The following is a 27,327-nucleotide window of genomic DNA, read 5'->3' on the forward strand; positions in this document are numbered from 1 at the left end:
TGGTCAGAATGGACAGAGTTACGGAGGTGCATGGTACAAGTCTGTTTTTCATTACGGAACTAACAGTCTAAGCAACAAACTGAGTAATTAATCAACAGGAAATAAGCAAACAGCTTAAATGGGAACTAACTCTGATCAGGTACATGTTGTCAGTTTCCCAGGTTAGTGATGAGGAAACTGATGGTGGAACAGGAAGGGACCCAAGCTTGCTAGGACAGCGAAGACTCACAGAGCAGTACTGTGAAGTAGTAGCAGACACAAGCAACTGAATCAACAGGTCACTGAAGCACAGAGTGTAAAAATATGCCAAATACATAAAATAGTTAGAAGTAAACAATAACGGTAGCATTTATATCTATGGGCCACAGACAGAGAGTTCTCGGAGAGGGCGGGGACAGCTGGAAAAAGCATCCAGTAAGGTCCCTACCTCATTCCTTCCCTACAACTAATTTCATATGTATAAAAAACTCCCCTCCCCAGAGAAGGGAAGGAGAGAGGGGGAGACTGGGAGAAGAAGGGGACTGGATATTGGGATAAAGTGAACAAATTAATTAACTAATTAATTAGTGAAGAATTAAATATTAAAAGAAAAACAAAGCATAAAAACTAACTTCAAGCATGAGGACTTTGGAAACAATGCTGGAAAGGGAAGGCCTTGAGTACGCTTGGAAGCTCAGAGCCATGTTAGATGGATGCACTTAACTCCATAAAAGCAAGTTTGAACATAACAGAAAAACCTAAAGTAGAAGTTGAGGACCTGGCTCAATTGGTAAAGTGCTAACCATGAGGCATGAGGGGCTGGGTTTGGCTCACTGGGATGTATGTAAAATGCAGGGGGAGACAGCACACTCCTGTAGTCCCTGGGCTTGCTGGTCAGCTAGTCTAGCCCAGTCAGTGAGGCCTAGGTTCAGGGGGACCCTGCCTCAAACCTCTGACCCAGCACATTATGAAGAATCACTTTCATACACAGCTGAAGGAATGCAAATCTAAGCAAGTACTGTTTCATATGAAACAATTTGCAATGACAGGCAAATTTTAAAATGTCCTGGTTTTGGTTTGGTTTGATGACACAAATATTCTGTAGCAGACTGGCCTCAAAGTCACAATGCAGTAAAGGGTGAGTATGGACTCCTGAGCCTCCACCTCAGGTGTTGGGAGTACAGGCACGCACCACTACACCTAGCTTAAAATGTAGTTAGGATCCAACACTTTAACTTCTAGGAACATACAGGTACAAAGTTTTGGGGTACACAGATGTATGGATGCAAAAATATATGCATGTGCATAGGCATACCAAAAGACTTTAAGCTTCATTTCTGTCACCAGGAAATGGCATATAGACTAGAGACATCCACCAAGAAGGATGTGAGACTGGAGAGGCGGCTCCTCCCGGAACACTGGGTTTGATTCCCAGAACCCACCACGACTCATGACTGTTGGTAACTAAAGTCCCAAGGGATCCTACACCCTTTCCTGGCTTCCCCGGGCACCACACACACACAGTCCAGACAGACAGACAGACAAACACAGGGAAAACATTTTTATTTAAAAAAAAAAAGGATGCAGCATGGCCACCAAGAGAATGAGACAGTTCTCCAGACACTGAAGGAAGAGCTTATGTAAAGGGTGTTTCCTTTAGGGAGGAAGGAAAAAAGGGACAGAGGGAGGGAGGGAGGGAAGGAGGGACGGAGGGAGGGAAGGAGGGACGGAGGGAGGGAAGGAGGGAGGGACGGAGGGAGGGAAGGAGGGAGGGAGGGAGGGAGGGAGGGAGGGAGGGAGGGAGGGAGGGAGGAAACCAAAATCTACACGAGCCCCTTTTCTTTCTCCCCAGACCCAGACCCAAGCATTTGGAGAGGCAAGGGGTTGAGGGACGGACTTCTATGTCTTTGATTTTGGTTCCACGGGCACGGAGATTTACCTTCTAGGCTTAACAAAAAACAAACCAGTAATGATAAATTTCTTTTTGATAAATTTAATTCAAAGGGAAAAAAAAGCTGTGATTGATTTTTTTAGCCAAGATCAAATGATGTAAGTGACACTAAAATCAAGGTGATATAAATGAACTACAAAAACTATGCTAGGAAATTAAACTCATGGAAGGAAATATATGCTATTGGCCTTCCAAATTCTCTTACACCAAAGAGTAAACTCTGTACTTTTAAGACAGTAATGGGTATTTAGAGATTGCTTTAGAAGCTCTGCAGTAGTGCAGACAATCTCCTCATTAGTTGATAATCTTCGCTCTTTAATCTTAGGGTGTGAGAGGTGGCTTAGCAGGAAAAAGCAGTTTTCCAGCAGGCCTGAGCACACAGCTACAGTAGGAACAAGACGGACAGAGACCCCGAAACCTCCCTGACTTCCGGACACAGCCACATACATAAGAAGCAGCATTTAACACTTTTAATAAAAAGAACATATCTCTATTACATAATGCTTTATAGGTGAACCAGTATGTCAAGTTAAAAGTACTTATTTGATTCTCAGAGGTCTCGTTGGTCTTAGGCCTCACTGTAATCTGGAGAGCAGGCTAATGTTCTAAACCACACAACCTCACAGTGTCCCAGTTCTAAAGCTGCTGTCCTAAGAGCCAGACATGAACTTGGCAAGCAACTTTCCCTCTACTACAGCCTAACCGGAACCTAAAACGTAGTCTGTGTATACCCCTCTCTCCATGCTGTGTGGGGCCACTCTGACTCATCCCTCCATCCTGTGCGAACCTTAGCAGGAAACAGATGAGTGACAGAAACACCATTTACCGCCAGCATTAGCAGCTGCACACCGATCTTCTAAAGCAGCCTACCTTATCTCGTGGCTCAGTGCTCTCCCTTGGATTCTTTTAGTATGTCCGTCCTCCTTGGACACCAATGCAACCAAAGGCACAGCCAGCCAAGTAAGAGACTATGCTGGACATTTCAATTATCAGGCTAATAATAAAATGGTTCTGCTATGTTAATTTACTCTATTGGTAATTGAACAGTGCTCTTTGCTTTCTGGCTAATGAAAATAATCTTTGGCCCCAGAACGTAAAAATATGATCATATTAAAGGAAGAGTACACTTTATCAAAACCTATGCTATGGACTATCTATTATAAAAAACAATAGTTTTAAAGGTAACCAGATAAACACCCAATGGCCTGAGCAGGTCAGTGTTCTGCTGTTACCGCCAGGCAGGTAAAGGGAAGGACTCGGTGTTAAGAAAGCTTACATTAGCCTTCTGCTTTTAATACTGCTTCTAATTCAACTTCAGATTAGCCATAACCTATAAACATATGTACTAATAACAATCTTGATTTGGCTTCAGGAATATCTGCAAGGAAATACTAAATACCCTAGGCACTTCAGGGGCAATTCTGTTCCTGTCCCCATGTGGTTTTGCAGTGTCCCTACTTCTGAGATCAATGTATTTTCAGGTAAATAAACATTATGGTACTTTTCATGAACAGGTTTTAATTCTTAAGCAATGGCACAATCCCTTTCCCCCCAAAAGCTTCTAAAGCCGACTGTATTGCATAGTTTCAGACAGACTAAATTTAGCCAGTTCTGTTCATCAGAGGAATGCCGTGTGTCAGCTACATCAAAGCCCAAGGGCAGCCTGATAAACACTGAATACAGGTCACGTCGCTCTGTAGCTAACAAACTCGAAGCGAGCCTGTACTCGGGGGCATTCAAAGCAGTTTTGTCATCAACAATCTAGTATCCCCGGAGCCCCCATGTCGTTCCAGTTGCTAAGCAACTCTGGTGTTAATGTCTTAGAGGAGAAAAACTTACCAGGCATCTGGCCGTTCATCTGGTTCTGCATGTGTGGTGCAGGAGGGCCCCCACCCACCATTCCATCTGAAGGCATGTTGTGAGAGCGGGGAGGGGGTGGAGGGCCACTCTGACTCATCCCTCCAGGACCCATTGGCATAGTCTGTGTGGGCGGCTGAAAGAAGACAGCTTAGTCAAACAAGAGGAACGGCAGAATAATGTATGAAAGATTCATATAGAATCACTGCTGTCTATATTACTAAACTGGATATAAACAAAACAATAAATCCATTTCAGTGTCTTCCGATGCATTTCAATGATGCATTTATTAATATCATATTTAATATCCCTCATAACTTCAGTGCCTTGGAAAGCAGACTACAGTTAAAGTGTGTTTTAACTTATAAAATCTCACAGGGAAAGAAATTTTCTAACAGGCTATACAAACTTTATTTATGATCTCTAATGTGTCTATTGTTGTTATTTAAGTTACATTTAAAAAACAAAGTGTCCTTTCCTTATGAAGATATCTAGATGTTTACTAATAGTAGATTTTTACCTGCAAAGGAGATAAAAGCAGCAAAATACATCAAAGGAACAAGAAGTCTCAGAGAACTCTGTCAAGAGGGTAAGTTCCGGGACTGGGAGAATGCTTTAAATAGGAGCTGGCAGCTTGGCTCAATAGCTCTGTGCTAGTCACTACTACAGGGTGGGAATGTTACAGGTAGCCTCTAAACAGGGGCCTCTAAACTTTGACAATCCTAATGAAAATACTCACGAAACCTGAGAGTTCACAAAAGAGTGAAAGGACATGCACATGAGAGTGCACGCACACACATACATACACATACACACATGCGCATGCATGTGCCTGCACACAAACACACCTTCAACACCTGTCTCCCTTCTTATGGGGGAAAAGGAAAATAGCTGGTTAGTTTCTCTCTAAATCCTCATTTCAGCCTGAAGGCACATATATGCATATATATAAATAAATACACACACGCGCGCACACACGTATGTACTCAGTTATAATCCACACATCTATCTGCCCTGCCCTTTCCTTCCAGACCTTATGGTAATGTCCAGTCCAGCAGTTCCTCACATTTACCACCTATAGTTACTATGTAGCTTTCCAGATGTGAATACAGCAGCACACAGAAGACAGACACACTGTTCTTCAGCCAACAGCACGTAGAAAAAAAATTACAACCTTTAACCTCTTTATTAGCAAATCCAGTAAATCACTAACCTTTAGAATTTTTAAATCTCATCTTCAGGTCTTTGTCTACCTTTATAGACAACAATTTAGTTCTGATTTAAAAAGAAAAAAACCACCAAATCATACATCTCACTTTTAATTACATACCTCAATTCCAATCTGATTGTAATTCAATCTCCAATTCATCTCGAATCACTATCATCATTACAAGGTATAACAAACAAACTCTCCTGCTAATGAGAGCTAATAAGTGCTGGGAAACACAAATGAGCAAACAAAACAAGACACAATCTGAAGGCTCTACAAAGCAAGTTTGGGAGAATGAATTGAAAGCTACCCTTTCAGAAAGAGGGGTCAAATAAATGCAAGACCATACGCTAGACCTTGGACTTTTCTTTGACTGTGTTGAGCTCAGAGGTTGAGCCCAGTAGAAAGCTAGAGTTCTTTGGAATCTCTGACAACCAGAAAAAAAGAAAATTTAAGAATAAAAGTTCAGAAGATCCACGTGAAGCAGGGAAACAGTAGCCAGGAGGTGACAGTGACGCAGATGGCTGGAAGGTGACTGACTGCTGGGGCAGGCCCAAAGTCACAGGGGTTCTCATGAAGCTCGAGCTCGCTGGAGAGGTCACAATCTCCTCTGAGACTAGCGTCATACTTAATAGATCAGCCTTAGCAAGTCTAACCTGAGCCTCACTCAACTTAAGGTAATCTCTGGGTATTTCAACACCAAAGGCAAATGGCTCCCTTTGGAAGAAAACAACACCGATGTGTACTGCTTTTGCTTAGCCACAACGTCTGACGTTCGGTTAAAACCACAGGGCACTAGGAAAAACAGGAAGTAATGTCCAACAGCAGCAGGATGGCTGTAACACTATCACAGTAAAAACTAGACGGACAGAAACCCACACGTCCTGCTGAGGATACAGGCGCCATGGCAAATGTCGTCACCACTCAACAAGCTTAACACGGAGGTAACACTAAATCTGGTAACTCCAACTCCTGTACATATTCCAGGGCTGAACACACACAGTCTTGGCACAATGTGTAGATAAAGCACTCACTCAGGGAGTCCCTCAGAAGAACCCCCAAGTGATAAACAAACAATGGACGATCATAAAGTGGGGTACTATTTGGCCACACAGAAACACAGTCATAGGGATGCCTGAAGGTCAGCAAAGGAGAAAGGCTGCACAGAAGAGGCCATGACATGGCTCCAGTTTTACACGTGTGCACTAGGGCAACTAACACAAGGCAAGCCCTGGGCTGTCCCAGCACCAAGAAAGGAAGAAAGGAGGGAGGCAAATGTAAAAATTTCTCTGTTAAAAAAAGAAAAGAACTTTTTTCTTTTTTTCCAGGCACTCTTGATCCAGATCTCTGAGTTCAGCCCGCCTGGTCTACAGAGCTAGCTGTAGCATAGCCAGGGCTGCACAGTGAAACTCTGTCTTGAAAAACCAAAACCAAAACCAAAACCAAAACAAAACAAAGCAAACCAAAGCAAAGCAAAAACCACCATCCACGATTTAAACCTTTCCTGAAGAAATCTCCTCATGAGCTTTTATTGTAGTTTTATGTCTAAGTCACTTAGGAATAAATAAAAAGAAAAAAATAGAAATTCATATGTAACCTTTCAGAAATCGAAAATAAGGAGAGCAGGTACCAATTCTTTATGAGCCCATTACTCCTTGACAAAGATACTTCAGGAAGAAAGGCTACAGGACATGTTTTCAGACACTAAAACCACTGCACAAAAACAGAGGCAAATCAAGTCCAGAGTAACATAAGCAATGTCACTCCAGGGATGAGGGTCAGGGCATGACCTGTGAAAATGACACAGTGCAGCGAATCAGAGTGAAGTCTACAGAGCTCTCATGAAGAGAAGGCTCTGATAAACTTAATACGTCTACATAACAGCAATTAAGAACAGGAGTTGACCTGGCCAGGTGGCTCGGCAGCTAAGGGGGCTTGAGCCCCAAAATACAAGTCTGACGACCAGAGAGTGACCCCAAGAAGCCATTTAAGTTAGAAGGAGAGAGCCACCCCCAGTGTCCTCCGATCCCACAGCACACCACGGCCCCACAGCTCCCACTTACATATAAAATAACCATTCACAACCAAATAAAACTTAACAAAACTTTACAACACTATCATATTGGTGAAAGCACTCTTGCCCCCACAGTTTAAGAGATAGACAAAAATATTTACCTAACACTGATAGTAAAATAAACCAACTAGCAAATTAATGTCAGAAGCAAAATAGAAAAAAAAAAACAACAACAAACTGGGGAAGGGACGCGCATCACTGCTTCCTCATGGATGCAGACAGAGCACACATACAGAGTGCGTGAATCCGTCACCGGCTAATCTGCCACCTGACGGCGGCACTTATCTCGAGAAGAGATGTGCGCTATCTGAAGGGAACACTGTTGGGAAAGAAGCCTGTCACGGAAGGATGTGCCACCTTCGCTCAATGCTTAAGGATAATGGGTTTCAACCTACAGGTGACATGAAACACTTGTCCCAGAAAGTCTAACATCTATATGGACACGTGAAAGATTTGGAGTATCCAGGGCAATCTTAAGAACAATTACTAGCAAACAGGAAGGCTAACTACAATAATAAAAGCATGTGCTTGGTGCAAAGACAGACAAGCAAACCAGAACAAGAGCCTAGATGTTGGCTGTAATGGAGAACTCACGCGTACAGGAAGAGACCCGCAGGTGACAGTCAGTGGGCAGTTAACACTTTCCAGTAAGTGGTGCTGATGGATGTGATCTGTGGATAAACCTTCCTTTTTGTCCCTACCAGAAACTCGACCTAGGACCTCATGCGTGCTGGTCAGCTGCCACTAAGCCACATCCCCCACCTGTTGAATAAATGAAGGAAATGCAGGCATACCTTCATAACCTTGATACAGGAAGAGAAACATTTACATCAGAACTATTCATGCAATGATGTTTCAAGCAGACCATGGCAAATTTCAAAGTGTAATAAGTGCATGTAAGAGAAACACAGATAACAAAGACTTATAGGGTCCTGGGTTTGAAGCCCAGCATTGGTTCAGTTCTTATTTTTAAAACTCCTACAGTCAATTACAAAAAGGTCAAAGAATTAGAAACTAGCCAAGAATGGGACACTAGAAACTCTGGGGATGAGAGCATTGTTCTGACGAGTAGTAAAGTCACCTATACCCTTCAAGGGATGGCGTTACTGTGTATGAATGACATGTAAAAGGACACTTTACCTGCTCCCTTTCCCGGCATGAGAATAACTGGCCACACTGTCTACTCCCAGGAACCTCTCCGTTCCACTGCTTAGCTCCCTTCTAATTCCCATGTCAGTGCTCACTGTCTGTCAATTCTACTCGGCAGTAGCTTAAATAGGGGTGAGAGCCACCACTGTATTACTCGCTAACTGTCGGGGCTTCCAGTCATCCAGTATCAACTTGATAAATATTTGAGAAATGATTATGAAGCCTAGATTCTAGGCCTTTCACTGAGCAGAGCCCTGCTAGGGCTCTGAGCATGCTCACAGCACACTTACACCAGCCCTCCTCCTACCTGCACCGTCCCTTCACCTCTCCTGGAAATGCCACAGATGCAAAGGCCTCATCAACTCCCATGCTCAAGTCTCATGAAGCCAGTTCTACCCTGAAAATGGCGAGGCCACCCCAACGCCTCTCTCATCCCCGCTGGCCTCTATTCTAACCTGGGATGTACCCACGTCTACACCTCCTGGACTTCTATCCGGGTATGGCTACTGCCACATCTCTGGTTTAACAGCTGCCTCCTGAGTCTGCACAGGGTCCCGTTAGAACAACTTCTCAACTTTCAGAAGAGAAACCCAGGTCCTAAGAATAGTCCTCGAAGCAATCCTCTGTAGACGTGCCTCCTTACTCTGTTCCCAGGTCCCCTTCTCAAAGATGTGCAGCTCTTTGACTATGCATATACCATCCTGCAACCCCCAGTACCCAAGTACACCTCTCCTGCTCTCTGCCTTTCCTTGCCACAGCCCACCACTTTTCAACACCCGCAAGGATCTTTTACTGCGCCTGCCTTGCCTGATGGAAGACAGACCCTAGAGAGTGGGAATTTCTGGCTGTTTTGTTCACTGACACTTCAAAAGCACTACTTGCTACAGCCAGACATATTATAAACAATATATTTTCAATTAACTAATGAGCTCAAAAATTTCATAGTTTTCCATAAAGCTATACATCATTATATCAAATTACTTTCAATATCTCTTTTAGACTACAAACACAGAACTACAAACAAAATCCTTAGCTTCCTCAGTTGTAGTATAACTGGCATTAATAAAGCTCCCACAAGGAGGCACTAAAATGACAGAGAAACCTAAGAATCAAAACCAAAAAAAGGAGACATGTACACTTAACATGCCTAAAGCTGGTAAAAGCTACACAAACAAGAGCCTTAGCTGGTCATGCACGGAGGCCCGCAGCCTCACCGGGGCCCGCAGCCTTACGGGGGCCCGCAGCCTCACCGGGGCCCGCAGCCTCACCGGGGCCCGCAGCCTCACCGGGGCCCGCAGCCTTACGGGGGCATGTTTGCTCACCTTACCTTCCAGCCCTAATTCAGTCTCTCAAAGGTAAATGCACACACAGCACACACGTGATGAATATGCACATGTGCGCACACATATTCATTATATATCATATACCCACACACATCGACCTCAAACAGCTTAGGAAGGTCTCCTCTCCTGGTAATTCATTCTCACAGAAATCTCAGGATGCGGGGGAGTGGGTGGGTAGGGGATTGGGGAGGTGGGTATGGGGGACTTTTGGGATAGCATTGGAAATGTAAACGAGGAAAATACCTAATTAAAAAAAAAAAAAAGAAATCTCAGGATGCATGCCATCATGACATGACCCGTATTGAATTTCTGCAGGAGTTAGGTGTCCCCAATTAATTCTCAAAACTGATTCATCTTAACCCCTGGGCTAGAAAGCTAGTTCAAAAAACCTCAGTGCTAACCACAAGACCTGACTGGGTGACCTTCCATATCCATAGCTAATGCTCCCACTTCTATTTGTTAGGGGGCATTCTCCAGACTCCCTGGGGCTCAAGTCTCAGTGGGGGCAGGGGTGCTTCGGGCTTAGTCCACTACCTGGATACTCGCCAGATTTAGTACCAGGTTCTCAATCAACTCACACTTTCTCATTCATGAGAGCAAGTATTTCCTACATAACAAATTGACAACCTGAGTTTATCCAACTCCAACATACTCATTACTGAACAGCCATTCTCAGTCCGTTAAACTGAAATTGGGTCTACTATTGTAGGCCAGGTTGTCACAGAACCTAGGCTTCTCCTAAGTGAGCCTCGCAAGTATTGGAGTAACAGGTACCACCATCACTTAATTTTAAGTAAGAAAGCAAACCTATACATTGAATCTTTGTTCCAGTTGGTGAGCAGTTGGAGAATAATTAGGTAGGACCTTCCTGGAGGAGGTGTGTCACTGGGGCGAGCTTTAGGCATCCCAAGTCCATGCCACCCCAACTAGTTTTCTCTGCTGTGAGTTCTCAGCTACTGTTCCAGTGCCTGCCTGCCAGCCGCCATGCTCCCGACCATGGACTCTAGCCCAATAAACTCTTTTATGAGTTGCCTTGGTCATGGTGTCTTATCACAGCAATAGAAAAGTCACTAAGGCCCCATGCTTACACAGCAAGCTTTCTTACTACTGCTTCACCTCTCCAGGCCCAAGTACTTAAGGATGTATATGGTTTTATATGCAAATGCTAGAATCTAACTCGTGGCCTTGTAAATATGAGACCATCAAATGCTCACCAGCAAGCTACAGGTATACCACACGTTAAGGAAATGAAAGAGAGCATGTGAGGCAGTTAGCCCCGAAGGTCAACCTGACTGCTCGAGGGGAGCCCAGGAAAATGCAAACCACCCTTTGGGTGTCTCTGGAATTCCTTCCTGAAACTATCACATCACGGAGTTTCTGACCTACCAACTTTAATCCACTGATTCGTCCACAGGTTTACATTTTGAGTGGACTGTTGGAAGCACTGAAGCAAGGGACCATGGGAAGGAGCTGGAAGGAGCTGGTCACTTGGTCCAGGCCTGTGAAGGGTCTACCTTGGCCCAGTTTCCTCCCTGTTAATTCTCTTGGTTTCCCGATTGCCAGGAGGTGAAGCACTTCTTTCCAGGGCCATCCTCCACCATGTTCATTCTAGACTGCTGGAAAGCAGTGGGGCTAGGTGGCCATTACACGCCGCTTTCTGAAAGCTTGTGGCCAGAGCAAATCTTTAATCCGTAAGGTGTTTGTTTGGGTATTCTGTCCATAGCAACAAAAATAACTAGCACAACTATATTCATTCTTTATATTATTTTTACATCTATCAATTTGTTTATATTACAAAAGTGATGCATTTATAAGCGTGATATACAAATACAATTAGGAAATCTAAAAGCTTAGCATATACATTTATTGAAACAAAACAGACTTAAATAAATATTTGTTGAATATTTGAAAGCAGGGTAGAACCATTCTGTAGTTTTAAAAATTCTATACACATTATTCTTTATTATTATACAAATTAACTTTATTCAAGAGTAAAACTCTACTAAACAGTTGTATGTATTTGTTGAAGTCATCCTCAATACTGACCCTTGCTTCTGTTTGTTGGTTTTATTTATATAAGCAATGCTTCAGTAGACAGCTTTCTACGAAGACTTTTGTGTACTTGTCCAAATGTTAAGAGGGGCTGGGGCTGGAGCCGATTCAGTGCGTAATGTGCGTGTCACACGAACATGAACACCTGACTCCTGATCTCAGCACGCATGCAAACCTTGGGAGGAGAAAGTGAGTGGTGGCAGACCCACAAGGTCCCTGGGGCTGGCTGCCGAGGAGCCTAAGGAAACCAGGGAGGACCAGGCTATGTAAGACACCCGCCACAAAAAGTACCACCTAGAGCAACTGGGGAAAATGCCAGACGTCAACCTCTGGCCTCCACACACAACAAGCACATACATGTGAACACACACAGCACACATGCATTCAATTAAAAAACAAAACAGAAGGTTATTAATTTCTTACTACTGGAATACTGAAATAGTATTTCCAATTAAAGTCAAAAGGATAATCTTTAGGTTCCATTAGAGGTACTTTGACTATATTTTATACCTATGCTGACAACACACACACACACACACACACACTATTCACAGAAATGTACAGCCAATATGCAAAGAATATCTAGGTTCAATTGTACAGGCTTCTGAATTTAATAGATAAAAGTCCAGGCGGCATCATATAGATCTTAAATAGATGTGACAAATCAGCAGCCTGTTGGTAGAATGCTGCCTGTGACATTAGCATTTCGAGCACGTGAACAGAGAGATCAGTGCCCACAGACACAGAACAACTTCCTTGCAGAGCTGTCCCTAATTGAGCAAAGCTAGTAATCTCATCTGCTGCTTAAAATGTATTTTTAATACACGCAGTATTTCTAAAATAGTACATATTGTTCTATATCAAATACACATTTAAGCCATTTGGCTATAAACATTTAAGGCATGTAAAATTCTTTGTTTTACATTTTTGAAAGAATAAAATCAATCTTTCTAGTGTTTCTTTTTTATGCTAACAAACAAAACAAAAACCCTCGCCCAGAAGATCAGGCACATACTGATGTTTTAATCTGTACTGAATCTAATACACAGCCCTCCCCAAGAATTTATGCGCAGTGAAGACTAGGAAGAGTCCGTCCCAAAACAGCTGTACGGAAGACTGAGACAGCACACAGAACTGGAAGGATAAAGCAGCGGCCTGAACAGAGCAGAACACAGCCAGCTCCATTAAAGAACAAAACAAAACAAAAACCAGGTGAGCTGCTCACAAGAACTCAGAACAACTGAGCACCTGGAAAGGAAGCTCTCCGACCTGTGGGGCTGTCTGCCGGCGAGAGTGAGCCCCAGGTTCCCCAGCTTTGTGAGCTGTCACCCACGCTGGGGTGGGCTTTAGTGATCCAGGTATTCTGAGTCGTTTCTGCTCCCGCAAGGAACCCCATCCACCCATATTCCCATAAGTAACCCCAATAAAACACTAGTTTACCACAGCCATACTTTGGTCTGCCATGGGCTACCTTTCTAGGGGTGAAGGGATGTGTGCGCCATGTCTCCCCAGGAAGTCTGTCACACAACAGTCACAAGGTTCTTGTTTGTTTTTGTCATACTGCTGAAAGGCCTGTTGAATATGCAAATGGTCGTGTCTAATGGAAGCTAGAGTGCTGTCTCACACTCAGGCAAGAAACTCCTTATTTGGAATCCGTCTATTTCTAGAGAGAAATTAAAGAGCACAGTTAAGTAGAAGCATAAAGGAACCCTCCCTGAAGAACTGTGTGCACTGAGAAGAAACAAGAGAACGGATGTACGGTCATGCCATGAGCTGAGCACTCGAAGAAGGTAAGATTAAAAACTAACAGGAGTGAGCAGAAGAGATGGCTCAGTGGTTAAGGCTACTGTTCCTGAAGAGAGCCCACGTTCAGCTTCCACACTCGTGTTAGGCAATCCAACTCCCCCTGTGGACTCCATGGGCACCAGTTCTTACACATGCATACACCGATAACACACATAATTTAAATAGAGAAATTAGGAAGTCAAAGAATAAGTATGTCAGGAAAAATAGTATTTTGTCGACAGATGACATGACTTAATATTCATACTTAGGGCTCTGTTCCATAACTTCAGACAAGAATGTGTTTAAGCCTTTCATTTAAATGCCAAATTAAACAAGGTAGAGATGGTGTGGAAAGGCAAGGCCAAATAAAGACTGCCATGCTAGAAGAGAACTCACATGAGAGCCGGATACATAGCATAAGCATCGGTCCATCCCATGGGGAGCTGTGAGGCAGAGATGGGAGAACCCCAGAAACTCACAGGCTAGACAGCCTAGAGAACTTACACCCAAGGTTGTCCTGACCGTCTCACACACACCCTGGCACATACACACGTGCACACAAACACACACAGACAGACACAAAAGCAAGCGCAGGTGAAACATCAGAGTATTGACCCTGGATTCACTTCACAACAGCAGAGGGAATGAGAAGATCAATAGGTGTGACAAAGCAACTCACACACTGCAATCGTCATGTGACATGCCAACAGACACACAACACTGCAATCTTCATGTAACATGGCAACACACACACTGCAATCTTCATGTGACATGCCAACAGACACACAACACTGCAATCTTCATGTAACACGGTAACACACACACTGCAATCTTCATGTGACATGGCAACACACACACACTGCAATCTTCATGTGACATGGCAACACACACACTGAAATGTTCAGAATGCGCTACGATACTGCACGTTCTTTTACTTTACTTATTGTACTTATAAAAATAGCTACATTAATTGCAAGCTGGCACAACCACTCTGGAAATCAGTTTAGCAGTTCCTCAGGAAATTGGACATAGTACTACTGGAGGATCCTGTAATACATCTCCTGGGCATATACCCAGAAGATGTTCCAACCGGTAATAAGGGCACATGCTCCACTATGTTCATAGCAGCCTTATTTATAATAGCCAGAAGCTGGAAAGAATCCAGATGTCCCTCAACAGAGGAATGGATACAGAAAATGTGGTATTTACACAATGGAGTACTACTCAGGTATTAAAAGGGATGAATTCATGAAATTTGCAGGCAAATGGATGGATCTAGAAAATATCATCCTGAGTGAGGCAACTCACTCGTATAAGAATACACAGGGTATGCACTCATTGATAAGTGGAAATGAGCCCAAAAGCTTGGAATACCCAAGATACAATTCATAGACCACATGATGCTCGAGAAGAAGGAAGACAAAAGTGTGAATGCTTCAGTCCTTCTTAGAAGGAGAACAAAATACTCACAAGAGCAAATATGGAGACAAAGTGTAGAGCAGAGACTGAAGGAAAGGCCATCCAGAGACTGCTCCACCTGAGGATCCATCCCATAAACAGTCACCAAACCCAGACACTATTGTGGATGCCAAGAAGTGCATGATGACAGGAGCCTGATATAGCTTTCTCCTGAGAAGCTCTGCCAGTGTTTTACAAATACAGAGGTGGATGCTCACAGCCAACCAGTGGACTGAGCACGGGGTCCCCAATACAGGAGTTAGAGAAAGGACTGAAGGAGTTGAAGAGGTTTGCAACCTCATAGGAAGAACAACAATATCAACCAACCAGTACCCCCCCAGAACCCCAGAACTCCCAGGACTAAGCCACCAACCAAGGAGTACACATGGCTCCAGCTGCTTATGTAGGAGAGGATGGCCTTGTCAGGCATCAATGGGAGGAAAAGTTCTTGGTCCTATGAAGGTTCAATAGCTGCCCCTGTTAGGGGAATCAAGAGCGGGGAGGTGGGAGGTGGGAGTGGGTGAGTGGGTGGAGGAACACCCTCACAGAAGCAGGGGGAGAAGAAAGGGATGGGGGTTTCCAGGAGACGGGGAAACCGGGAAAAAGGATAACATTTGAAATGTAAATAAAGAAAATATCCAATAAAAAAGAAAAAAATAGCTATATTAAATTTCTGACATGAAGGGCCTTAAATGATGCTCTGTTAGAGCACTCAGTGAACTTACAAACTAAAACTCAACTTTACTAAAGCTTTTAGAAAAAAAGAAAAGCCATTCGTTATCACCCAAGGGCTTTTCAGGATCTTAAATGTAACATCACCTAAAAACCAGAAGCCAGAAAGTGAAAGTTTTGTCTAAAATACAGGACTATGTACTCGAAATCAATTTTACTCAGAGACCAGCCTTTCAGTCTTTGCATACAAGTCATTTCAACAGCTACCCTTAATAAAGGGAAATTTAAGGACTCTATCTAAGTGGTGAAGTTGTACTATTTAAAACTTGAAAAAAGTGAAAAGCAAGACAGGTGACTGCCAGCAGCCTTCTTTTAAGATCAGCATGTGCTTTCATGTGGCTAGCAAATGACTGTCTACCGGGTCACATGGAAACAACACTCTCGACAATGGACTACGCAAGCTGCCTGCCAGCTGTGCAGTGAGCTCCAGGTCCCCAGCTCTGTGAGCTGTCGCCCATGCTGGGGTGGGCTTTGGTGATGCAACTGTCTTCCAGTCAGTTCTGCTCCTGTAAGAAACCTCAATAAAACTCACTGGCTTACCAAGCCAGCCTTTGGTGGTACTTAAAACTTTGCTGTCATAGTCTCCTATCTGGGTGAGTATTGTGCCTCCTCTGGAAAATGTTTGTCCTACAACAGTGTACCATATGCATGCCTTGTACCCAAGTGCACTGTGAGCTTGAGGCCAGCCCAGACTACATGAGAACCTATTTGCAATAGTAACATCACGATGATGGTGGCATGTGTGATGGGGTTCTAGTCCAAAAAGCTTTTAAAAAATCCTTCAATACAGAAAAAAAAAAAAATCAAAGCCAAATATTGACTAATTAAAATATTTTAAAAATAGGTCACCTATATCTGTCACGACTGACAGAAAAGTCACAAGAAAATATACAAGTCAATTATGGTAAACAAGATTCCAGCTGGGGAGTGATGTCTGGAATCCCAGTACTCAGGAGGCAGAAGCAGCAGATGGCTGAGTTCAAGGCCAGTGTACTCTAAAATGCAAGTTCCAGGACAACCAGGGATACACACAGAAACCCTGTCTCAAACAATCAAACACACAAATAGTCCTATTGTTATTATTTAAAAAATTATTTCATCAGCTTTATACAAATAAATTTAAAATGCTAAGGAAACTAAAGGAAGATACTATTCTACAGAGGCACACCAACCATTTAAAGTCACATTTCAGCACTCTTTCACATAAGACAAAGCAAGAAAATTCCATTTCATTTTATGAAGTCTGTAACAATCAATTAAAAAAAGAGAGATCACTTACAAAGATGCAAAAACCCTGATAAAGCCAAATACAACAGGTATTGTGTACAGTGACCAAGCTGGGCGTTCTCACACATCCACCTGTAATCCCAGCGCCTCAGAAGCAAAAGCAGGAAGTCAAGGCCAGCCTGGGCTACACAGCAAGTTCCACACCAACCTCAGCTACAATAAGATGTCCCACCTCAAAAAACAAAAACAAAAAGACAAAGGCCGTGACCAAGTGAGACAGACTCAGGAAAGTGAAGTCCTTTCTTAGGTAGGAGTTATTGGTCAGTTTACCACTGTAAAGTACCACACTGACAGCCTGAAGAAGAAAGCACTGATCACTGGGTTAAGTGCAACTCATCCGAAATACACGCTTTAGTTAGCACACCAGAAACCAAAGCAGACTTTTACTTCGATATAGTTTTCTACAGAATACTACAGTCAACATCACACATACTGGTCAGATGAATCTCTCCCTCTGAGGTCAGAGCAGACAGCGATGTCCTGTGCTACCTCTTCTAAGAACAGAGGAGTCAGGACTGGCGGGGAACAAACAAATGACACAACTGGGAATACAGAGAGCAAAACGCCAGGAGCTAAAGACAATGTCCTGGAAGCGAAGATTCAAACCCTACTGCACGCACATCATGCAGATGCTAGGCACAGAAAAACAAAGACAGACCAGAGACTCGGCTCAGCTCAGAGGCGCTTGCTCAGCAGCACAAGTCTAGAACTCTAAAAAGGCAGAAAGAACTGGGCTGTCCTCTGATCTCCATGAGTGCTGTGGTGCACATGCATGTACACACACACACACACACACACACACACACCTGAATGAAGTACCTAGCACTAAGTCCATGAAGCAGAGTGAGAAATCTAGAAACATCACCCTTGAGGAGGGGAAGAAGGAAGAACTGCGTGGTCAGGGGTGATGACGTCACGGAATTTCCTTACAAAGACCAACAGAACAAAGGCCAGACACAGGTCCACACATACACCAATACTTGAGAAACTAGATGAAAAAAAGGCCATTTCCAAGCATACTGAGAGAGAATCAGCCACACAGGAGGAAGCAAGCCAAATGCACCCACTGCCTGCAAAAATCAACTCAAGGGCAATGAAGTACACAGCAATACCCATACAAACTATTTCATATTCAAAAGTATCCCACAGACTGGGTCAAGGTCAAGGGTCCTGCTCTCATGGCTCACAAGTTCTGTGCACACTTTATCACATGATCCACTTCAAGCTTGTGGATGAAGGCAGGAGATACTAACCACAAAATCAAAGCCAGGTAAAATAGTTTCTCAAGTGAGCGTGTTGGTGCATGCCTTTAGCAACCAAAGGAAAGTAAACACAGCAAATGCCGGGCCAGCCTCGGCCAGGAGGACCTCATCTCAATAAGATAACTAAAACCATCTTAGATCTCAGTATTTAAAAAAAAAAAAAAAATCTAGTTCTGTCAACTAAAAGGGCCTAGTAAACATAAAAATCTTGTAGTAACAATGTCCAAGCATTCAAACTGATCCCTGAGTCTTAGTCCCCAAACAAACAAGAAGGAAAGAAAACGCCTTGAAAGCCGCTGCTCCCGGCCGAGTCTTGAGTGTAATAGCTGACTAGTTTGGTATCTCGGATCCTGAAAACACATCTTCCTGACTTGACCCAACAGAGGAAACCTAGAACAACCTCAAGCCCAGCTGAGTCTCCACCTACGCACCAGTTTGTGCCACTGAGACGGAAGGACATGTTATAGCTACAGATTCTACAAGACAGAATCCAGAGTGTGATAGAGGCTGCACAGCAAGTGACTCAGTTTGTCCAACAAACAGATGGAGCTACAAAAGCATAAACTGGCAGATAAAGCAGCCAGTGCCACTCCAGGATCTTGTCTGGCCTTGAGGCAATCACACAGAAGTTTGTTGAGAAACTTCTGTTCAGACCCTGGCAATCTGGTTTACATTGTTGTAAGGTCAACAGTCCTGATAGCTAGAGATTCGGGTGGAAGTGGTTAACACTGAAATGAAATATCCCAGGCACATTAGCAACTTACTCAGTAATTTAAAATAAACCAACAGGGAGCATTTGGGGAGAATTCATGCAAATCAGACGAGTAACACAACACAGCATTCAAGAAACAAAACCCGGTGACATCACACGGGGGCAGAGACATTCACCCACATGGTTGCATAGGTACTTACTGCTGGTAAGAGAGACTGCATATTTTGATTAGAGTCTGCTATTGTAGCAAGGTATACCAGGTTTGTATGCAATATCTGCTGATACCTATTAAAATAAAACAAATACCAATATTAAAAAAAAATCTTCCAACCTGCTTAAATGCAAACAGCACTATAATTATTTTTAGAGCTTAATGAAAGATGTTACCTGTGTATCAATAGCACTTCAACTTTTCTTATTTCCTCTGCAAAATAATTCCAATTGACACACAACACATTTAAGGTAATGGAGCGCGGAGCAATCTCACCATGTGCTAGGCACGCATGTTCTATGTGCACTGGCTGGTTGTATCAACCTGACACAAGCTAGAGTCAGCAAGGAAGAAACCTCAGTTGAGAAAAGGCCTCCGTGAGATTCAGCTGTAAGGCATTTTCTCAATTAGTGAGCTCTTGTGGCTGGTGCTATCCATGGTCTGGTGGTCCTGGACTTTATAAGATCGAAGGCTGAGCAAGCCATGGGAAGCAAGCCAGTAAACAGCATCCCCCCACCCCCTCACCCCCACCTCACCCCACCCCACCCATGGCCACTGCATCAACTCCTATCTCCAGGTTCCTGCCCGCTTGAGTTCCCGGCCTGACTTCCTTTGATGGTGAACAGCAATGTAGAAGTGTAAGCTGAATAAACCCTTTCCTCTCCAAGTTGCTTTTTGGTCATGGTGTTTCATTGAAGCAATGGAAACCCTGACTGAGGCAATGAGTCTCTCCGCTTACCTACCACTGAGAAATCATGGTTTACAGTGCTGAGTTGCACAAGACTCCACAGCTGGTCAAGGGATCAATATCCCACATCCAGAGGCAGACACACAGCACAGTGGGTTTTACAAGAGTTAGAACACAGGAATTCAATGAGATATGCTCACTGCCCCCACACTTTCTCCTGCTTTCTTTGTGTTGTTGGGGTCTCATTATATAGCCCTGACTGGCCTGGAACTCACTCTATAGACCAGGCAAGCTCAAACTCAGAGATCCACCTGCCTCCCAAGTACTCCTGTGCCATTTGCATTTTACCAAAAACTTGAAGCCAAGGTATGATCACACACTCCCTCTCTGGGTTGTCTCAGCTGATTTTAGCCAACGTTACACCCTTCTTCTATAAGGGCATCTTTGCCAACACAACGGGAATCAATCAACGTAAAAACTGCTACAGCAGACATGAATAAAATGGCAGAAGATTAAAATCATTAACAATTCACTTTAAAACTATAACTGGAATTCTTAAGACTAGGGCTGTATGGTTAAATACAGCTAGAACAATGGCTTTTAGTAACATTGCTTAATAATTAAAGTCACTTTGTAATTTTTTAAAGTTAACTCATATAAAACCAAAAATTGGCAGTGATCTAATTACTGTTTGGTTTCAGTACATAAATACAAATTTAAAGTCTACACAAAAACGTTCCACTGTTTAAAGACTTCATTTTCCTCAGGCCAGGCATGGTGGCAAAGGCCTGTGGCCCCAGCACTTGAGAAGCTGGCACGGAAACACGGTTAGCCTGGGAATATAGCAAGACCATGTCTCAGAAGCTGAGACTCATTAATTATAGATACTAGCTATAAATTTAAAATGAGTATGTCAAAAGAATTGTATTCAAATAAATGAAGCATTCAAATTCAGATCCAAACTGAAATAATTCTCTATTATAAACAACTAACCGCAGGGTTTCTAAGAGGAGAAAAGCTTGGTTCTTTACTGATCACAGGTTCCTCACTAAGAAACTTAGACTTGTAGTCCCGCTCCTCACATACACCAAATCTGAAAGGAGACCTTTTTATAAGGCTCTTGGGTAAACAAGGACCAAGCGGAGCTCTTATGACTGTCTTTGCAATTCTGCAGACTACTGACAGCAAGCAGCAGTTGGGACTGTCTCACAACTCCATACTTGTCTTTCTTGGAACTTAACACTCTCTTGCACTGAAGACAAAAATAACCAAACTGCCTCCCCCAACCCCTTTTTTGAGTCAGGGTTTCTCTGTATAGCCCTGGCTCTCCTGGAACTCACCTTGTAGTCTGGAGGCCAGGTTGCCTAAGTTCTAGCCTCTGCCTCCTGAGTGCTGGGAGTTAGGATGTGCCACCATGTCCAGCCCTCAAACACCCATGTTTAACAATTGTATCCATGGTCATAGGAGCAGTAATGGGGACCACAACTTCTCTCCCTCCACTAGGTGGGTCCTGGGGATCAAACTAAAGCCATGTCTAGTGATGTAAAAGCTAGCAGGTAAAAGCTCTTTTACCTGCTGAGCCCACTGGCAGGACCACGCAGTCACTTTTAAGTAGGACACACACACTAACTTCAAAGCCTACATTTTCAAGTCTTTCTTCTCTGAGTTTTCTTACGTTAGTATGATTCTCAAGTGAGAGCTTGAGACTAACTACCCCATGGCAGATTAACACGTCTAACAACATGACCAACTACCATGGCAGGTGAAGATGCCCAACCTGAAGACTCTGTCTATGTGCAATATAACAAAACCTCTTACTTAGGCTGACCAGCCCTTAGAAAATTACTGCATGGTACATGCTAGCTGACTGCCTAACAGGGGTTAAAGCAGGCCTCAAAAGTCTCTTGAAGCTTTAACTCACACCATAACTCGGTTAAATTTTCAAGCTATTTACCCAAATGTTCTCAACATCAAATCTAACTTTTGAAGTGATTTTAAATTTTCAGAAGTTTCAGGAAAAGATAAGGAGAAACCTTTACACCTTTCTCCAGATTTCTGAGCAGTATTTTATAGCATCTGTCCTTCTATTCTGTCTAGGCACCCATCTGGTTTGTCAAAAACATACTTCAATCCCAATGTACATCGGCCCACCCCTGAGTACCACCCCACGAGAACATTAACACCCATCCAACACAGAGAACACAGTCCTCTAAGTTCTTTTCCTAACATAAGAAGGTTCACAAATGCAAGCTGATTTGTGGTTTCTAGTTTTCTATTGTTTTGTTTATTTGTTGAAGCGACACCTTAATTTACTTCAGGTTGGCCCCAGAACTAACTACATAAGCCAGAAACTGGCCTTTAACGCAGCAATTTTATCTCACTTTATTTTAGACAGATTTTTGTCTGGATTAGTAATCCTCTTGCCTCAAACTCCAGAGTGTTGAGACTATAGGCAGATATCAATAAACTAGGCTAGCAGGTGCTCTTTGGAGTACGACTGCAGTAAGAAAAATAAGTAATATTCATCAAAAAGCTAAGACAAAACAAATCTCAAAAATGATTAACAAAAACCTGGTTACTTTTATTTTTTTCTCATTCTCTTCTGAGTTTACATGTAAGTCACCTAAGATATAATTTATAAATCAACAACAATAACAACAAAAACTTGAAGAATCTGAACTCAGACTATGGGCAAGAAAATAAAAACATTTTCCCGCAAATTTTCATGTTCTAATATAAATATCATTACACTTGTTACTGCAGTCCTTACAGGTGTGTGGTCCTCTACGTTTTAGTCAAGGACGGAGTGGGTATCCCCAGTGTTCCCACAATGTCCGGCTGCCTTCTCAGTCTGTGTGGTGTGCTCTGCAATGTCCACACGATGACAAAACTGGCTGATGGTGCCTTTATGGTTTCTTTTCTTTAAACATCACTGTACCTGTTCTCACTACTGCGTTAACACAAGAAATATGGATGTATAACTAACAGGAGATGACCAATCACATCACATCTTATATTTGATAATGGGAACAGCTGGAAGCCAGCCACCTACGAGATCCATTAAAATCTTATGTTTGATGACTGTCTGGTCCTAACAAGTTCTAACAGATACTTCCAAATGTCTATGCTCACTACTAAAAGAGACATCAGTCCCTAAAGACACCACTAAAGAGAAGATGAATTACCTACCATAAGGCAGAATAAACAGTCCTAAATTTATTAATTAAAAAAATTAATCTGAAAGCTTAATTTTAAAAATAACTTTTATACAGCACATTTATTCAATGGTCAAACTGCAGTTTGTAGGATAAGTTAGTTTGGTGAGCAGTGGTTTAAACTAAGAATCCATTAAATAATGACCAATACAATCTTTTGGCATTAAAATTTATAAAACACTCTGAAATAGTTGTAGCCATCCTAAAATACCCAAAAGGGGAAGGGGTGGGGGGCTTCTGATTAAAGCAAAATCTGGATTGACTTAGAAAAACATCCAAACTACAAAGAAGGAAGCAGTAACCGGCTCAAGTATGCAAACCAGGAAGAACATTGCCTATGCACAACCCCTGACTTACAGAACAAAGCCTCACTCCTGGGAAGCCCTGTGGGAAGGGGGTGCTCACTGTCTTGTTTTCAATGTATTTGCTTCCTAACTGTTTTACAATGCAAATACTATCAACAGTTTTAAAACAGTAAGGACTTGTTAGGTTTGCTATTCTTAAGACAGGCTCTCATAGGCTCTAGGCTCACCTGGAAGTCATGGCAATCCTCCTGCCTCAGCCTTCTGTGTGACGGGATTACAGATGTGGGACATGTAGCTAAAATTCGTCTTTTGTGTGCGTGTAGGGGAGGTGAATATTTTTTTTCAAGTTCATGTTTTCTTTCACAATGGGGTGGGGGATCCACTGCATTAATTAGGGTTGCAGCAAGAGCCAGTAGAAACATCCTTCTCCAAGGCTTCTATGCACTTTCCTTCCCCTTCAGCCCCAGCAGGAGCATAGAGCACCGGTCAGTGTGGAGAGCAGGGAGTGCTTTTTTCTTTATTCACAAGCTGCAGCAACAACTTGGAAAACAGCGAATACCAACAAAACAAAACAAAACAAAACAAAAACAAACAAACAAACAAAAACAAACAAACTAACAGTCCAAACAAAGGTAACCCATCAAAGCAGGAACTGCAGCTCAGACTGCTGATCAGGCTTCTCTGAGGCGGACGGGAGGGACACACAGGGACACTGACACACACACACACACACACACACACAGGGACATGGACACACACACAGGGACACACACACACAGGGAAACACAGGGACACGGACACACACACACACACACACAGGGACACACACACACAGGGACAGAGAGACAGAGAGAGAGAGAGAGAGAGAGAGAGAGAGAGAGAGAGAGAGAGAGAGAGAGAGAGAGATGAAAGCCTCATGGTCTGGGTAGGAAGGAGGGCTTGGTAGGAGGGGTAACAGTATAATGGAGGAGAATCCCATCAGAGCACATTACAGATAAGTGTGAAATTGTGAAAGAATACAAGAACCTGAAAAACATAAAACTCCAGCTCCCAAGAATTAAGGGCAGTCCTAAATGACACAGCAAAACTTGCTTGAGTCAATGTAGAACAGAGTCAAAAACTCATGAGAAAAGGCAAACCGTAAGCCTCCACCTGAGGTCAGTCTATGCCCCGGCAGCAGCAAGCACAGGGGAGGACCGTCTGGGACGTCTAGGCCATGTGTAGAGGCAGAGTGGGCAGATGACACACACACAGGTGACAAAGCTTCCAATACAAACCATACAGGATCCGCCACAGTGGGAGCACCTCGCTGCCATTAACACTGGGTCAGACACAGAAGTGAAACCTATTCTACTCCAGGTTCTTAAATGCCACACACACAGTAAAGAATCACTGTGGCAGTGCATGCATGTGTGCTTCAGGGAGTGACCTCACCCCTGACATCCGTGACAAAACCACAGAATTAGACCACTACTTTTTAAAAATAAAATTTCTGGGCTGGTGAGATGGCTCAGTGGGTAAGAGCACCCGACTGCTCTTCCGAAGGTCCGGAGTTCAAATCCCAGCAACCACATGGTGGCTCACAACCATCCGTAACAAGATCTGACGCCCTCTTCTGGAGTGTCTGAAGACAGCTACAGTGTACTTACATATAATAAATAAATAAATCTTTAAAAAAAAAAAAAAATAAAAAATAAAAATAAAATTTCAAATATATATCAACAAAATGTAGTGAAGAAACAAAATATATAAATGGAAGTGGTCATACAAAATGCCAAGTGTGTGATTAGAAAACAAGATAATCTAATATCAATGTTTTGGTTTCTATATTTCAACCATATATTTAGACAAATAAAACCACCATCAATCTGGTCTTAAGAGAAAGAGATGAATCCAGATTTGTACAAGAGGAAATAAAACATTTCATGGTACAGGAAAATAAAATATTCAAAAATTTAAGAGAGATATCAAGAAGTCAGACAGAAATGCTTCTAGTAGCCAGATCTAGAACAACCCAAGGGGGGAAAAAAAAACCCAAGGTATTTGACAGAGTCACACCTAAGGTTAAGAACACAGAAGGAATGTACAACTCCATTCAAATGCAAAGGCATGAAATGCCAAGCGAGAGGAGAGAGATGACCTCACAACAGAACTCCAAATGGGTTTACGAGCGATGGACCTAGGCATCATTTGACAACTGTAATGGTAATAACCATGGTGGGGGAATCACTAGTGGCTACTAAAATGAATACACTGAAGCATAATGAGGAAGGTGTGCTTCAAGGTGCCTTCCCAGTGATATGCATCTGAATTACACATTAGCCGGTAAATCTGGTGAAGAAAACAGCAGGCAGCAGCTTAACTAATTCATCAAAGCTACCACAGATACTAGAACAAGCTGCTACTGTTCAACTAGGGTGGGGACAGTTACACTAAGGCCATAGGGCACTTCATTATGCAGAAACATAAATTAGGACTTAACTGAGGCGTCCACCACAGAATTGCTGCATTCTGCAACAACGTCAACACGGTGAAACGTTAAGTCTGAGGAGCGGCCTATGGTTAAAGCACACCCACCAAATGCAAATATGACCCACACTGGGATGCGGAGAGGACACACTAACTGGGAAACCCTGAAAGCTGTGCAGCCAACAGTCCTGCACTCATCACTTCAATAGTCTAAACTCAGGCAACGTAAGAGTGCACCCCGGACTTTAGGGAAAACCTGGGTTACTAAACATAACCCATACCTGCAATCATTCTCAAATGTCTATGAAATAAAGTGATTGGGCCGATCTGTTAACATCTAAAGAATTTCAGTAAGGGATAATATCGTGATGGTTTGTATATGCTTGGCCCAGGGAGTGGCACAATTAGGAGGTGTGGCCTTGTTGGACTAGGTGTGTCACTGTATCTAGGGCTGGCCGTGGTGGGTGAATGCCGTGACAGGGATGAAGTAAAGCAAGGAAACTTTTGGCAGAGTGGTTCGGCAATTTAGCATGGTCTCTGCCCTAGTGATTACTTAAGAACTGCAGCCTAGGTCTGGCAATCACTCAATGGGGACGGCACTTGCCAAACAGAAACACCGTCCTAAATTTGATCCTTGGCCAACAAGAAAAAAAGAAAAAAATTACTTCTCTAAACATTAGAACATCATAATCTATATGTGTATTGACATAAATTTATACAGAAGGAAATAAGATAATGGAAAATAAGAGGTAGCCATAAAATTTTTATAATATTAAACATAGATTTTTATTTCAAAACTTACTTTAGGTAGAGGTAAAAGAGAGACCTGAAATTCAGATGTAGAGTGAATCACTGGAGGGCAAGAGACCAATAAAGGTGGAAAGCTGACCAAGTGGTTGCTGGCGCTCTCTCCCGAGAGCCAACAGGAGCCCTAGGAAAGGGCACACCACGGCTGAGTGAGAGGCTGTAAAGCAGTGCTCTCCGGGCAGCAGTCAGTGGCTGGACTCAGTAAAACCAAAACACTACACACAGCTCAGGACCGAGAGGGGCGTCAACTCTCTCAAAGTGATGGTGGTTTCACACAGACGTGACAGTATTTTGTAAAGCATGTCACTTCTTCCCTATGGCATCTGCTAGAAAACGTGTCTCGTCTTTACCTGTATCTGCCAGACACTGCTGCCCAAGATGCCTCAGAGTCAGATTCTTCTGGTGATCTGTTTCTGTGGATTTTTAGTTTGTTTAAGACAGGGTCTTGTTTGAGGCCAGCCTAGTCTACAAAGTGAGTTCCAGGACAGCCAGGGCTACACAGAGAAACCCTGTCTCAAAAAAAAAAAAAAAAAAAAAAAAAAGACAGGATCTTGAGATGTGGCTCAGGCTGGCCTTGAATTTATAATTCTCCTGCCTTAAAGATGCTGGGATTCCGGTCATGCCCATCTGATTCTACTAGGGTTTATCACTCACTTCAGAGAGATCACTTCAGAAGTTTGGTCCTAATGGTAACTGGGTTTCTAGAATAGCAGTATTTTCTGAAGTCACTACATACATGAAGATTTCCTTTTCTTTCTTCCCCCCCTCCCCCCCGCCTGTT

The 27,327-nt window shown here is 43.0% G+C and overlaps 1 protein-coding gene across 6 annotated transcripts in view; it reads right to left on the bottom strand.

Moving 5' to 3' along the window:
* The window catches only part of Ss18 (SS18, nBAF chromatin remodeling complex subunit), a 58,791-nt gene that overhangs the window by 25,629 nt on the left and 5,835 nt on the right, over positions 1 to 27,327 (bottom strand). For all 6 annotated transcript variants that reach the window (XM_030250469.1, XM_006525948.3, NM_001161371.1 and 3 more), the window contains exons 3-4: positions 19,052 to 19,136; positions 3,770 to 3,923 (exon numbers count right to left, since the gene is read on the bottom strand). In XM_030250469.1, coding sequence (XP_030106329.1) covers positions 3,770 to 3,923; positions 19,052 to 19,136 — 239 coding nt within the window. The remainder of the gene's footprint in view (positions 1 to 3,769; positions 3,924 to 19,051; positions 19,137 to 27,327) is intronic.

This window comes from Mus musculus, chromosome 18, assembly GCF_000001635.26.
Source record: "Mus musculus strain C57BL/6J chromosome 18, GRCm38.p6 C57BL/6J".
NCBI classification, from domain to species: domain Eukaryota; kingdom Metazoa; phylum Chordata; class Mammalia; order Rodentia; family Muridae; genus Mus; species Mus musculus.